Source organism: Petaurus breviceps, unplaced genomic scaffold (assembly GCF_028583685.1).
Source record: "Petaurus breviceps papuanus isolate PSGF00001 unplaced genomic scaffold, PetGlider_PUasm1.0 79, whole genome shotgun sequence".
Taxonomy (NCBI): Eukaryota; Metazoa; Chordata; class Mammalia; order Diprotodontia; family Petauridae; genus Petaurus; species Petaurus breviceps.
The window spans coordinates 31,591,110-31,604,534 of NW_027186523.1; the positions used below are offsets into that span (position 1 = coordinate 31,591,110).

General features: G+C 37.5%; 1 protein-coding gene across 1 annotated transcript in view; it reads right to left on the reverse strand.

Annotated features, from left to right (window-relative positions):
* The window catches only part of LOC138175894 (coiled-coil domain-containing protein 146-like), a 245,301-nt gene that overhangs the window by 31,518 nt on the left and 200,358 nt on the right, over positions 1 to 13,425 (reverse strand). Inside the window, exons 10-11 of the mRNA XM_069106545.1 lie at positions 4,608 to 4,703; positions 3,761 to 3,931 (exon numbers count right to left, since the gene is read on the reverse strand). Of these exons, the coding sequence (XP_068962646.1) occupies positions 3,761 to 3,931; positions 4,608 to 4,703 (267 nt within the window). The remainder of the gene's footprint in view (positions 1 to 3,760; positions 3,932 to 4,607; positions 4,704 to 13,425) is intronic.

Below are 13,425 nucleotides of genomic sequence, written 5' to 3' on the forward strand. Positions count from 1 at the left end.
AACAAATTTTAAATTTGTAATTTTTCCCCTTCCTGATTGACTTGACAAATTATTCATACCACAGGGGGAAGAATTTTCCTCTCATTTGATTTATATTCTTTCACAAAATACTTGAAGTATCCAAATATTGGTGTATAATGAATACTGACTTGTCACATAGACTAATAGCAAATAATGCTTGGTCATAGATGGAGGGGGATGTATGACCCTGAGTTCTCAGGGGTCATGTTAGCAGCAGAGCTCAAGCTCCTGGGAAGATCTTACCATTGTTGTTCAGTTCTGTCTAACTCCTGATGACCCCATGGACCATAGCACACTAGGCCCCGGTCTATCTCTTGAAGTCTGTCCAAGTTCATGTCCATTGTTCCATAACAGTATCTATTCATCTCTTCCAGTGCCATCCCCTTTTCCTTTTGCCTTCAACCTTTCACAATATCAGAGTCTTTTCCAATGAGTCCTGTCTTCTCATTATGTGGCCAAAGTATTTAAGCTTCAGATTCAGTATTTGACCTTCCAGTGAATATCCTGAACTAAATTTCTTTAAGTATTGACTGATTTGACCTTCTTGATGTCCAAAGGACAGTCAAAACTATTCAACATCAATTTTAAGGCACTCAGCTTACCTTAGAGCCCAACTCTCACAGCTATGCATTGCTATTGGAAAAACCATAGCTCTGACCTTTGTCAGAAAGGTGATGTCTCTGCTTTTTAGTGTGCCGTCTGGATTCACCACAGCTTTACTTCCAAGGAGCAAGTATCTTTTAATTTTATGGCTGTAGTTGTCATCTAGAATCATCTTTGAGCCCAAGATTATGAAATATGACACTGCTTCTTCCATTTCTTCCCCCTCTATTTGACAAGAAGTGATAGGACCAGTTGCCAAGATTTTAGTTTTTTTGATGTTAAGCTTCACACCAGCTTTTACACTCTTCTCCCCTTTCACCCTCATCAAGAGGAAAAGCTGTGAATATAGTTCTAGGGACAGATCTAGTCTGTTGTTTGGGGACCAGCTTAGTTAAAGACAGAAAGGTTTATTGTCAGCAGGAGGTTTTCTATAAGATGAATTCTTATGAATCCATGAAATCTTTGGGAAAAAAATTCTTTTAAAAGCAAAACACCAGAGTTCACAAAATGGAAAAATGTCAAAGATTTTGTGTAACACATAGACATATTTGTCTTTGCTGCTTTTGAATTTAGAAATAGAAACCAAAAGTACAACAGACTATATCACACAACACACACACGCAACTAGTTAAATATGAGGTAGTTTGACAGAGAAGGCACCAGTAATTGGGAGATGAGGAAATGCTTAGAAATTCGTGACTGAGCTTCATCTGAAAGGAAGAGAGGGTGAGGTAAAGGAAAGAAGGGATTGTATTCCCGGAGCTGGGGGCAGCCAAGACAAAGGTAGGAACACAGGAAATGGCGTGCAATGAATGAGGAATGGAGAGAAGGCCAATTTAAAAGGATTATTTTGTTAGAAGAAGAGTAAAACCCACAGAGGCTGTAAGGAGGAGGTGGGGTGAGGCTGTGCAGTTCAAATATTAATTTCCATATGCTAAGGTTTTTGACAATTTTAAAGCAAGAGTGGGTGACAAGGAAGAATTTTCTCCCCAAGAGTGATTTCTCCATCTTTATATCAACAGCTCACATTTATATACTGCTTTGATTCTTACAAAACACTTTTCTCATGACAACCCTGTAAGGTAAATAACACAAATAGTATCATTCCAATTATATAGAGGAAAACAAACAAACCCGAAGCACACACAGTTTAGAGACTTGCCTAGGGAAACACAACTAGGAAGTCTCAGAATAGGGATTTAAGCCTGTCTCCTTAATCCAAGCCCTCTGCTTTCTCCACTAGAGCATGGTTCCCCATCATACTCATGAATTTCCCCAGATTAAATTTGAGGACTTCTGGCCATGGCAGCAGGAAGACACACTATGGTGAATTGTAAAGAGGGTGGGGTCCAGTCACTCAGTGAGAAACCAGAGATTTCAGAGAGATGCTTTTCTTGGTTCTCTCCTTCATGACTCTTGCCATGAACTTCTCTGAACAATGTCGAATTATATTTACTTTCCCTGTGGTTCTTGCTAATGCAAATTCAGCTTCCAGGGGCCTGTAATGTAATGCCAAGGAAAGGCAACTTCCCAAGGTTCAGAATACCAGCATAGGTGCTCTCCATTTTATTCAGTGACCAACCAAGAACAGAGAAGGTCAAAACATGACATCATTCAAAATACAGCATTTACTAAGTGTGATTAAATAATCTCCAAGTACTACCCCACCCCAGGACCTTCCAATCATTCAATCAATTACAAAGTCTCAGTTCTAAATACTTCTCCACCCCTAGGCTATACCTTAATTAAGTCCACCACAAAGCCCCTCTTCTCAAATGGAGATTAGTTTCCAAACATAAGGTCAAAAGTTCCCCACCCCTGGATCACAATTGAATCTACCCCAGAGTTACATCAAGTTTAAACACAGCATTTAATACCCAAATGGAGGTCTTTTCTTCATCTTGACAGGAGGCAAGTTCTCAGCAATCTTAGTTCCTGGGGAGACAAGGCTTAGCAAAGCCACAAGATACATTGCCAGTCCCTTCATGAATTTATCCTCTGTCTGTAGAACAGTCCTAGAACTCCTGAACACATTAGCAAAGCCCTCTCCCAGGATTTCTGTAAACATACAACAAGAAAATCCTTCTTCAGGGCTTCTGAACCAACAGAAAGGCTCCCAGACCCCTGCAACAACAGCACTGTCCTTCACCAGTGGACAGTATTCACTCTGTCTGCAGGACAGTCTCCAGACCCCTGCAACAACAGCACTGTCCCTCACCAGTGGACAGTATTCACTCTCTGTCTGCAGGACAGTCTCAGGGCTTCTTAACCAAATGCCAGGTTCCAGGACTTCTTCAACAGGACAGTCTTTCACCACTGGACAAATCTGGCAAAATAACATCAAAACAGACAGACAAAGTACCAGCAAAACAGCCATGTCTCCTCAGTCCTTGGCAGCTCAGGGGGCAGGTCTCAAAAGTCCAGGGCAATTCAAAGCGGCCACCAGCAATTCTCTTAGCCTCTCTCTCTCCCCACGAGGTGCTGCTTTTCCAAAAAAAAAGATCTTCCGCCTCTCTCTTGTCTCTCCAAATCTACGTCACCAGCTCCTCCCAGTTCAGGACTTTCTTTTCACATCAAAAAGTCCATCCCACAGGTGGGATTAACAAGCTCTGGGTTTTAACACAATCAGTTTGAAAACCAAGCCAATACAGGGGAATCTTTAATTGCCATTACTATCACAGGGCCACTGATTTATTGCATGCTTTTTCTGAATGCTAGTTAATTAAAATTACAATTATGAATTCCTAATGTGTTAACAAAACCTCATTTTATTATATTTCCCATGGGACTTGTGTTGAATTTGAACATAAATGGAGTCCCCTGTTAACTGTCAGTGTTGTTTGTTTTAATAAGAATTAAGAGATCATCTAGTCCAGAGGTGGGGAACCTGTGGCCTTCAGACCACATGTGGCCTTCTTCAAGTGTGGCTCAAACTTCACAGAACAAATCCCCTTAATAAAAGGATTTGTTCTATAAAACTTTGTCTCAGTTAAAAGACTGTACCCAAGGACCTAGAAGGCCACATGTGGCCTCAAGGCAGCAGGTTCCCCACCCATGAGCTGAAGCAAAAAATCCTGCATTGATAAATAACATCCTCCTGTGGAAACAAAAGGGTAGACAAAAGAAATGCTTTTACCTGAGCCTTTATGTAATCTTTGGCTTTCTTTTCTCTCTCTTCTGTTTTGACTTGTTGTAGACGGGCAAGATTATCTAATTGTTCTCTGAAGAATTCCTGCTCCTTAAAAAGCTTGTTTTCCTCTGCAATGAATTGTTCTAATAATCGAACCTCAGCTTCTGTGAGAATTTTCTGTTTTGAAAAGCAATATAGTAATAATGATTCATCTTTTGATAGGTGCAACATCTTAGGCTACTTGAGTCTATGAAAACTTCATTAAAAACAAAATAGCCTTAATCCTCAGCTCCAAACCACTTCATTTTTGAATGCACAAATCAGTACAGTTGTGGAACAGGAAATGATATATTCCATCATAATTTTTTTTCTTTCAAGTCATTAAAAAAAACCTTGAATTTTTAAATCTACCTTGGCAGTGTCTTTAATAAATGTGAATTTCTCATTCTATTGTATGCAGAGAGATTGAAATATCCATTAACTACTTTATAAAGTAAATTTATAATTTTTTAAAATTAAAAAATTAAACTTTTTTATAAATTTATAATACAATTTTATAAAAAAATAACTAATAATACTGTGCGTGTGTCCTTGGTTTTAAAGTTTTTGAAGTTGTAGAGAACTCTCTTGTACTGTTTTTCATGTCTACACCCCTCAAAGCTATTTTAATTTTCTTTTTGGGGGGGAGGGAGGGATAGATCAAGGCATAGGGTTCACATGAGATTTAAAGACAGAAAAAAGCCCACATTTTCTTTCAAAGGGTCCCTCTTGATGGGATCCTATGAAAACGATTAAAATGACTTTGTATTAACATCTGTTAAGTAAAAGACCAAAGTTAAGAATTAACATTAACCTGCTGGGCCAAATTCCTTTTAGCTAATTCAACCTCTTTTTGGAGGTCTCTTCTCCTCTCCACGATTAACGAATCATCTTTAGGAATGCCTTCCATCTGAAAAAATTAAAGATTTATACAAACAATGAAATACACAAAAGGAAATGATCAATATCACATAGACAATCCCCTAAAATGCATTTTAAAAATTGTTTCAGGAGCCCATGGCGTGTATGCGTGTGCATGTGTTTGTGTATATGTGTTTGCATAATGAATCTCAACTTTTGCTTTATAAGATTTGCAAAAAGCCTTACGTTTATCATCTCATTGGAGTCTTACTGGGAAGTAGGACTTCTTATTATTCCCATTCTACAGATAGGGAAGCTAAGTCTAAGAAAGGTTAAATGACTTGCCCAGGATCATGTAGTAATTAGTGTCAAGCAGGATTAGAACTCATGTCTTCAAGACTTGAGGTTCAGCCTTCTGTCAGAACCTAGCAGACATGAAGATATCTATTCTATTTTACTTTTATGGGTGTCCCTGGACTGAGAATATCTTCTTAGTAAGGATTTAAAAAAATAAGATGTGAATATCTATAAGACATGAATAATTATTAACACAGATATAGAGTAAGATGTGTCAAATACTTTGTAAAATGTTAAACATGATATCAGTCATTGTTATTGTTAATAGAGACAGCCTACATTTTAAAGTCTAATTCTTAATCTTATGTCCTGAGACCAATAATGTGTATGTACCGTGTTTCCCCGATAATAAGACACTGTCTTATTAATTTTTTTGGACAGAAAAACACCAGAGGGCTTATTTTCAGGGGAGGGCTTATTTTAATGAACATTGACAGCAATTTTAATAAACAGGTAAATGTGAACAAAAAAAATGTACCTTTATTCAATAAGCAAATCACTGGGGAAGAACAGGATGACGCACTCACTGCTGCAGCTCTTATTGGATGCAGCTCGGAGCGCGGCGTGTGTTTCACCGGGGGCGGGGCGGTGCATACAGAGGGTACCGTAATGTAGTGTGTAGCACAGGGGATCACCTTCACTACAGTAGTAATCTCAATAGGGCTTATTTTCGGGGGAGGGCTTATTTTAGAGGAATCTTACACAGTAGGGGGAGGGCTTATTTTCGGGATAGGTCTTATAGGGGAAACACGGTATGTTTAAACCTGCCACTGACATTTAATCAAAGTAGAAAAAGCTGAAGACTTACATAATATTAACAATGAACATCTACTTGTTCCACTCTCCAATCTGCTTTTCATACTGTTGCCAGAATATTTTTTTGCGAATAGAACTATTCATGTCCATCCATTCAAAAATCTTCAGTAGCTCCCTCTTATTTACTACCCGTTCATATCATTTGACCATTTATCAATTGGGGAATGACTTGTATTTTTATACATTTGACTCAGTTCTCTATATAGTTGAGAAATGAGGCCTTTATCAGAGACATTGCATTCTGGGCCATCACCGATCCATCCTGACTTACACCGCATAATTGTCGCACCCTTTTTTTTCGGTCCAAAAATTGGTTTATGACCTGTCATCACATGGTATAATTTTGTTGATCAATTCGCTTAAAAGGTAAACAGAGCAGCCGTGTATTGCCAGCGGCATATGGATATGCATTTATCTCTCGTGCAATGCAAGCTGTGAGCCTAGAATTCTCAGCCCATGTGCATTGTCAGTATATTTCTGAAAGCTGACTTATGTGGTTTGTCTAAAGAGCTGTAGAACTAATGGTATTATCACTCAACCCAATGAAAAGCCATAGACAATAAGGGTTCTGGGTACACAGGAAAAACTACCATAAGTAAGTCACGTGACATGGTAAGACGCCTCACCCCAGACTCAGATGATTTGGGAGGAGTGAGTTTCGTGACTGCACAGCTCTGCCTCACTTAAATTCAATTCCCTTGCAAGTCAAAGATATCACCCTGCTCGTGTCTTGGGTACTCTTTGAGAACAAAGGACGAACATCAATTATTTACTACTTCATACACACACACATAGAACAAGAGACAATTACTCCCAGTGTTCTACATCCAACTGTCCTGTGAAAATCCTCTAATTAACCATTCTTTTTTTTTTTTTAAAGCAATTGGGGTTAAGTAACTTGCTCAAGGTTACACGGCCAGGTGTTTCTGGGTGGGTGCTTAATGTCTGAGCCCGGGATTCGATCTCCAGGTCTTCTCAACACTGGAGCCGGTGCTCTTACTCGCTGTGCTACCTGGCCGCCCCTAATTAACCATTCTTAAACAATTCCTAGCCTTCAGAAACTTAAAATCAAGTTCTAGAGTTGAATCAATTGCATAAAATTTAAAATATATATATATAATATTATACATGAATGAAAACTATAGAGGTTTTGAAATAGAAGATGGGTCAAAGAAATCAGGGAAGATTCTGTAAAGGAAGTAGGCTTCAGTTGCAAGTTCCAGGAAGTATATGAATGCTTTTTTAGAGCATCTTTTGCTCTGATTCTTGCTGTGAAGAATATTAGGAACCTGCTGCTTGAAGTGAGGAACTACAAGTCAGATTCATCATTTCTAGCTTCCCACGAATACCAAAGGTTCAGGAAAATTGCGTGAATTAAGGAGAACCAATAAGGACAATACAAAGACAACTGAGCAAGTGACCCCATTATCTCCTCCTTAGCCAAAGGTTATACAGGCTGTGTCTACATCTTCAAAAGTCAGGAACAAAATTTGAAAGAGTGATCACTTTAAAAAAATTGACGTTTATCTAGGTTGAACAATCATTTAAAAAGACTTAGACCTATGATCAAGCACTATTTTTGTCTTCACTTTCTGTCATTTATTCCTTTGCTAACTTTTATTGCTATCTTTCTTCTTTGCCTTACTCTCAATTTACTGAAAAAATGCTGGAGGAAATCACAAAATTCTTCTGGCTTGGCCTAGTATAAATTTATGCTAACCTCCCGTGGGCTTTCATCACATTCTTAACAATGGATGTACCAGCCTTCTGTTCATTTCTCAAACACATACACACACACACACACACACACACACACACACACACAAGGGCTGTTAGTAGATGATTACAGTATTTTGGGTATTCCTGGATTAGAGTGAATGTCAATGGTAACTGTTTCTCTTTGGAACAACAACCTTGAGGGTCTTCCCCTCCCAGTTTGAAATTTTTTTCCTTTTTTTCTAATTAAAGGGGCCATCCCTTGACTCACTTCTTAATTAGGCCTATTCACTGAATGCATGTTTCCTCACTCTAAGTGAGTACTTGAAAATGCCTAGGTCCAGGGTCTCTCATTGCATCCTGGGTCATCTCTAGTCATCCTGATGAATATCATGTCATTGGATTGTAATGGGAATGTAAATTTAAAGATCTTCCCTGCCCCTAGGGTAAAGTGCACCTGGAGCCTGAGGTGGGAGGCTTGTTTTTCAGTAGATACTTCTTGATTGGCCAGTGAGGTTGTTACAATAAGGTTGTTACATTTTCTGAGCCAGGAGAAGGCTATATAAGCCCTGATGTGTAGCTTTGTTTTGGGGGCTCACTTTGAGAAGTGTTCTGTGATTTGATCTGGAGTCTGGGAAGCCGTTGTCCAGAACCCCCCGGCTTTGAAAAACCCAGATGTTGAAACCCAGATGTTGATTTGGTATGGATGCAATGGCTGGACAGTTTGGAAATCTGTCTACTTGATCTGTTTCTGTCTTGATAATTCTGTCTGTATATTCTGAAGTTCGGGGTGCTGACCTCTTTCCCCTGAACTAGGTAAACGATACATGTTTGACTGATTAAAGTAAGCTTGTTAACCCATTTTGAGTTGCTTTCCTTTATCAAAGCAGATCCAAGAACCTGTATTGGCAGCAAACAAAAAAGGACGCTTGGGGTGCTTGAGGCTACATGGATCCAGATGGCTCTGAAGGAGAAAGTGAGCATGATGATCTTGCATGGCCCTCCCTCACTCAAAGTCAACTGCAAGTCATGTCATCGTTTCCTTGATGCCATTGTCCTCTTCAAAAATGGTCAACAACAATCTGAGATGAGAGGAATGCCCTAGTTTTCTCCTCTAGCATTTTTTTTCTATGAGCACATTAGCTCCAAGAAAACCCCCAGATGCTCTTTTGCCATGTTCTTCAGTTTCCCATTCAATCTAAATATTTGAGTCATTCCCACATAGCAAATGTAGTTAGTGGGTAGAGGAGGCACATACATTATTGTCCGAGACTGGAAAAATAGAGGACCAGGATATATGGTCTTCATCTGTGCCTCCTTGTTTGCAAGTAGGTATGGTGGAAGGTCTTGAGGAGCAGGAGTTCTTAGCTGTGCTTCTAGGCTACATTTCTTGGTATTTGCTTTCTTGGTAATACAGTTAATAATTTTCCAGGAAAGAATTCTCCCTTTATGTCATTGCAATAGAAATTCCCTCCTCTTGTGCTGTAAGATGCTCCACAGACGTAAAAAAGTGATGCTTATTACTGTGTTTTCATGTCATGGTTCACTGAATCTCTATGGAGGAAGAGTGCCAGGATTAAATAATTACTTATTTTTGAACTTAGACAATCATTTGATCTCTAGTAATATTCAAAATGGTGAATGGGACAGGTATGTAATCATATGCTCAGATGCTAGAATACTTTTATCTTCTAATTGATTGAATTAGCCAAATAGCCAAATTATTAATAGTTATTGTCTATAAATTTAATTATAGCTCAGAATATGGCTACCAATTTCACTAGATGCTTATGACTGCCAAATACCTCTGACTTTCTTCTTGATTATCTTGTGATATCTTGTTCACATGTTTCCTTCCTTTATTATATCTCTTCCTCCCATGGACCTGTTTCAATTTGTGTGACCTTGGAGAATACCCAAACTTAATTTTAACTTAAGGATCTGAACCAAATAACACTGTCTTCCATACTATTTGCTACCAGTTTTCATAGCTATACGTTATCTTCTTTTCCAGTGCCAGTATACCAACCAGAATATTACTGGAAGGCTATAGCAAGGCCTACCCTAGTATTATACAGGGTCCATATTAAACCCACATATGTATGAGCTCTATAAAACAGTAGGACAATCAAACAAGAGAAAAATCAGTAGATAGAGGTTTCCACTAATCATTAATGGGGTGGGAGAGGAAGAATCCATCAAATTCTAATTATGTAGTCTGAGAGGGCTGAAAGAATCTATTAATATTCTTATCTTTGGCAAGGAACTGAGCCATGGACGAATCAACGAATCATGTCTTGCAATTTTACTGTCGTAAACATCCTAATTATTTAATATTTGTGGACCACAGTTTCATTGAGACTGATTTGTTTCCAAACTATTCCAACCTTTAATGAGTTTTGGTGCCAGCAGATTTGGGAGGGGCTATTGGTCAAAGACCATAAAAGCATCAAAATTAACTGCACCTTGGGAGAAATAAGGGAAAGCAGCCCAATGACATGGCCTGTGTTTTGAAGATGTAGAATTGTTGGTTCTGGGTCTGAAAATCATAGTAATATTAGAATTGCCTCTATTGGCTTATTTGGTTCCCAGTCACTGACTTCAGTATATCCAAGGAGTATGATGGCTGGAACTGGTGTAAATTAGCAATTTCCTAAGAGCAAAGGGAATTTATTAAAACTTAGCAAGGATAAAAAGTGGATTTTTCTTGAAATTAGTGAAAGGGAAGAAATCGTCATATAACACCTTTTGTTTTAATATTAAATTTGTCCTGTTTCTAATTTTGTAAACAGAGTAAAAACCTTCAAATGGTTAGCAAAACAGTCTCATTAATCTTTGTATTTACCACTCACTAAAAAGTGCTACTTTGTCTTTTGATTATAAGCTATTTAAAGTCAGACAATGTCTAGCACTATTTTGTTTTTATTTCAAAATTTCTCTAGTCATATGGCCAAACTTTCAAAATCTCTTTAGCTGGATAGTCAAACTTTTGCTAATAGTTAGTATAGCATCTTAATTGCTAATAGAATTATATAACATTTTAAAATGACAGCCAATAAATATTTGTTGATGACAATGATAGTCTTTTGTGATCCTGATTGATTTATTTTTTTTCTTTTATAAATGAAATCTGCAAAAATGTTATTTTTATTTAAAAAATTTTTAATGAAAATATGAGGTTAATTTTCTTTTATCCTGGGAAATTTAGAAGGGATTGTTGAAGTATAGAAGGCATATGTATAACAGAGCTGTGATACATCTATATCTGTGTCTTCTGGAAAGAGGGCATTGTCATGAAATATGCCTAGTATGAGTAAGGGTGAACTAATTTGTGATTTAGCATTTCAGAAGAATCATACTTTATTTAATCAGTGTGAATAATCCTTTCACTGCTTCTTAAAGTAATACCTCCATACCTTAGTAAGTGGTCTTTGTTAGCTGTTAATAGTCAAAAAGTTTTAACTTGGTGGTCAACATTCTGGTAAACCACTTCTCTAAACTTAGCTTGGCTGGTCATGAGAAGACAGGCACATGTTCTATTACTAAATTTGTACTACAAGTCTTTCCATGGGGAAATGGCCCCTAGGAATGCCAATGACTATATGTTTGTGAATGATCAATATGGAGACAGGGCAATGTAAATATGAGGCTAGTGAGGAACAACTGCCCCCAGACATGATTAATGAGTACTTACCTGATGAATGTTTGCAGAGGAGTTCATAAATAGAGCACAGTACTGGAGGGAAGGGTAAGGAAAGTAGGCCCTCAGAGGATGAAACCTGAAAGTTTTATTTTATTTGTCTTACTGTTTTTTTTAAACTCTGAAAGGTTTGAAAGCCAAGAAGGGAATTTTAGACTTGATGTAGTAAAGTGTATATATAACCCTTTATTAGGGTCCAGTAAAAGTAATTTCTAGTCCCTGCTGTACCTTTAATTGGCTTGAGGACCTCAGGTAAACCACGAGACTCAGTTCCCTTATTTGTATGGAACCAGACACTTTAATAACTCCTTGGATATAATTCCAGACTGCTCTCCAAAAAGGTTGGATCAGTTCAGTTCCACCAACAGCGAATTAGTGTCCCAATTTTTCCACCTCACCTCCAACATTTGTCACTTTGCCCTTCTATCATTTTAACCAATCTTATAGGTACAAGATGATACCTCAAAGTTATCTTAATTTGTATTTCCCTAATCAATAATGGTTTGGAGCATTTTGTCCATATCATTATAAATTGTTTTGATTTCTTCATCAAATGAGATAACATATGTAAAGCACACTGAAAACCTTGAATTGCTATTGACCTGCTAGCTATTGTTATTTTTATGCTTTTGTCCATTCCATGTGATGCTGTGGCTAAAAAAAAATATAGTTACTTTGGGCCAACTTTTGGTAATGAGTCTCTTGGTATTTAGGTTGGTTCTTGAATGCTGCATAAAAAAAAAATATAGGTTCAGACTCAAAGCCTTTTCATATTGTTTTTATTATTGTTCAGTCGTGTCCAATTCTTTGTGACCCCATTTGGGTTTTTCTTGGCAAAGATACTGAAGTGATTTGTTATTTCCTTCTCCAGCTCATTTTACAGATGAGGAAACTGAGGCAAACATGGTTAAATGACTTGTCCAGGGTCACACTAGTTAGTAAGTATATGAGGTCAGGTTTGAACTCAGTAAGATGAGTCATCTAGGACTGGCACTCTATTCTCTGAGCCACTTAGCTGCTTTCTAATTTGCTAAGAATTGCCTGATATTCTCTGTTGGCATAGCCTTTGAGAACTCAGAATCATCTTCATGTTATGAGGAGACTTTTTAAAGGTAAAAAGAACACTATACAGTATTTTAAATAAACATTTAAGTAAATATTTACTCTGAAAAGTACTGTGATTGGTCACGTTACCCTTAAGGAGGAAAAGCATTGGATACATTTGACACATTAAAATCACATCGATGGACATTAAAATCATGTAACAAATACAATAATATTGCCTTTTATTTAATATTAAAAATAAAGTTTATTTAATATTAAACTATATTTTGGGGAAATAATAATTTATAGTACTGTTGCAAAATGATTCCTTAAGAATATGTATGAAGTGACCGACAGTAACAGAAGTTTTTTGGTAGGTATTTTATTTATTTATTTGTTTGTTTATTTTTTTGCCTTTTGGAGGGCAATTGGGGTTAAGTAACTTGCCCAAGATTACACAACTAGTTGTTTGTGTGTGTGTGTGTGTGGGTGTGTGTGTGGGTGTTAAGTGTCTGAGGCCAGAACCGAACTCAGGTCCTCCTGACTCCGTGCAGGGCTGGGGCTTTATTCACTGCGCCACCTAGCTGCCCATTTGTAGGTATTTTAAATGTTAATGTTTCACAATTGTTATAATCTTGGTAGGAAATACACATCAAATGTTGAGTAAATAAGCATTTCTCCAAAAGGTAACTTAAAGATGTACTTCACTTTCTAAAATAAAAAATTCTAAATATGAAATGAAAGAGTAGTAAATGGTAAATAATTCAATTCTAAGTTTAATGGATAATGCTGGCTGCAGTTAGTCATAAAAAGTGGAGGTTTATCTCAGCACAGAACTTTCTCCAATTTGAGTTAATTTATTATTTATATCATACAATTTTGTTGGCTGTGGTTTCAAGACAAAAAGTACACACTCTGTCTTTGTGTGTACACTAATCTTTTCTAAGGATTAGACAGATCTTAGCATCAGGGGAATTGAGTGATTGATCAGCAGGAATTGAGTGAACCACAGTGACTCCATCTTGTCACTAAATTCTAGACCTTGCTGAGTTCCATTTCTATTCGGTTATGGGCCTAGTCCAATTCTGGTCTTGTGAGAAAACTTAATTCACTTGTGGGAATTGTGAAAAAGCTTTAT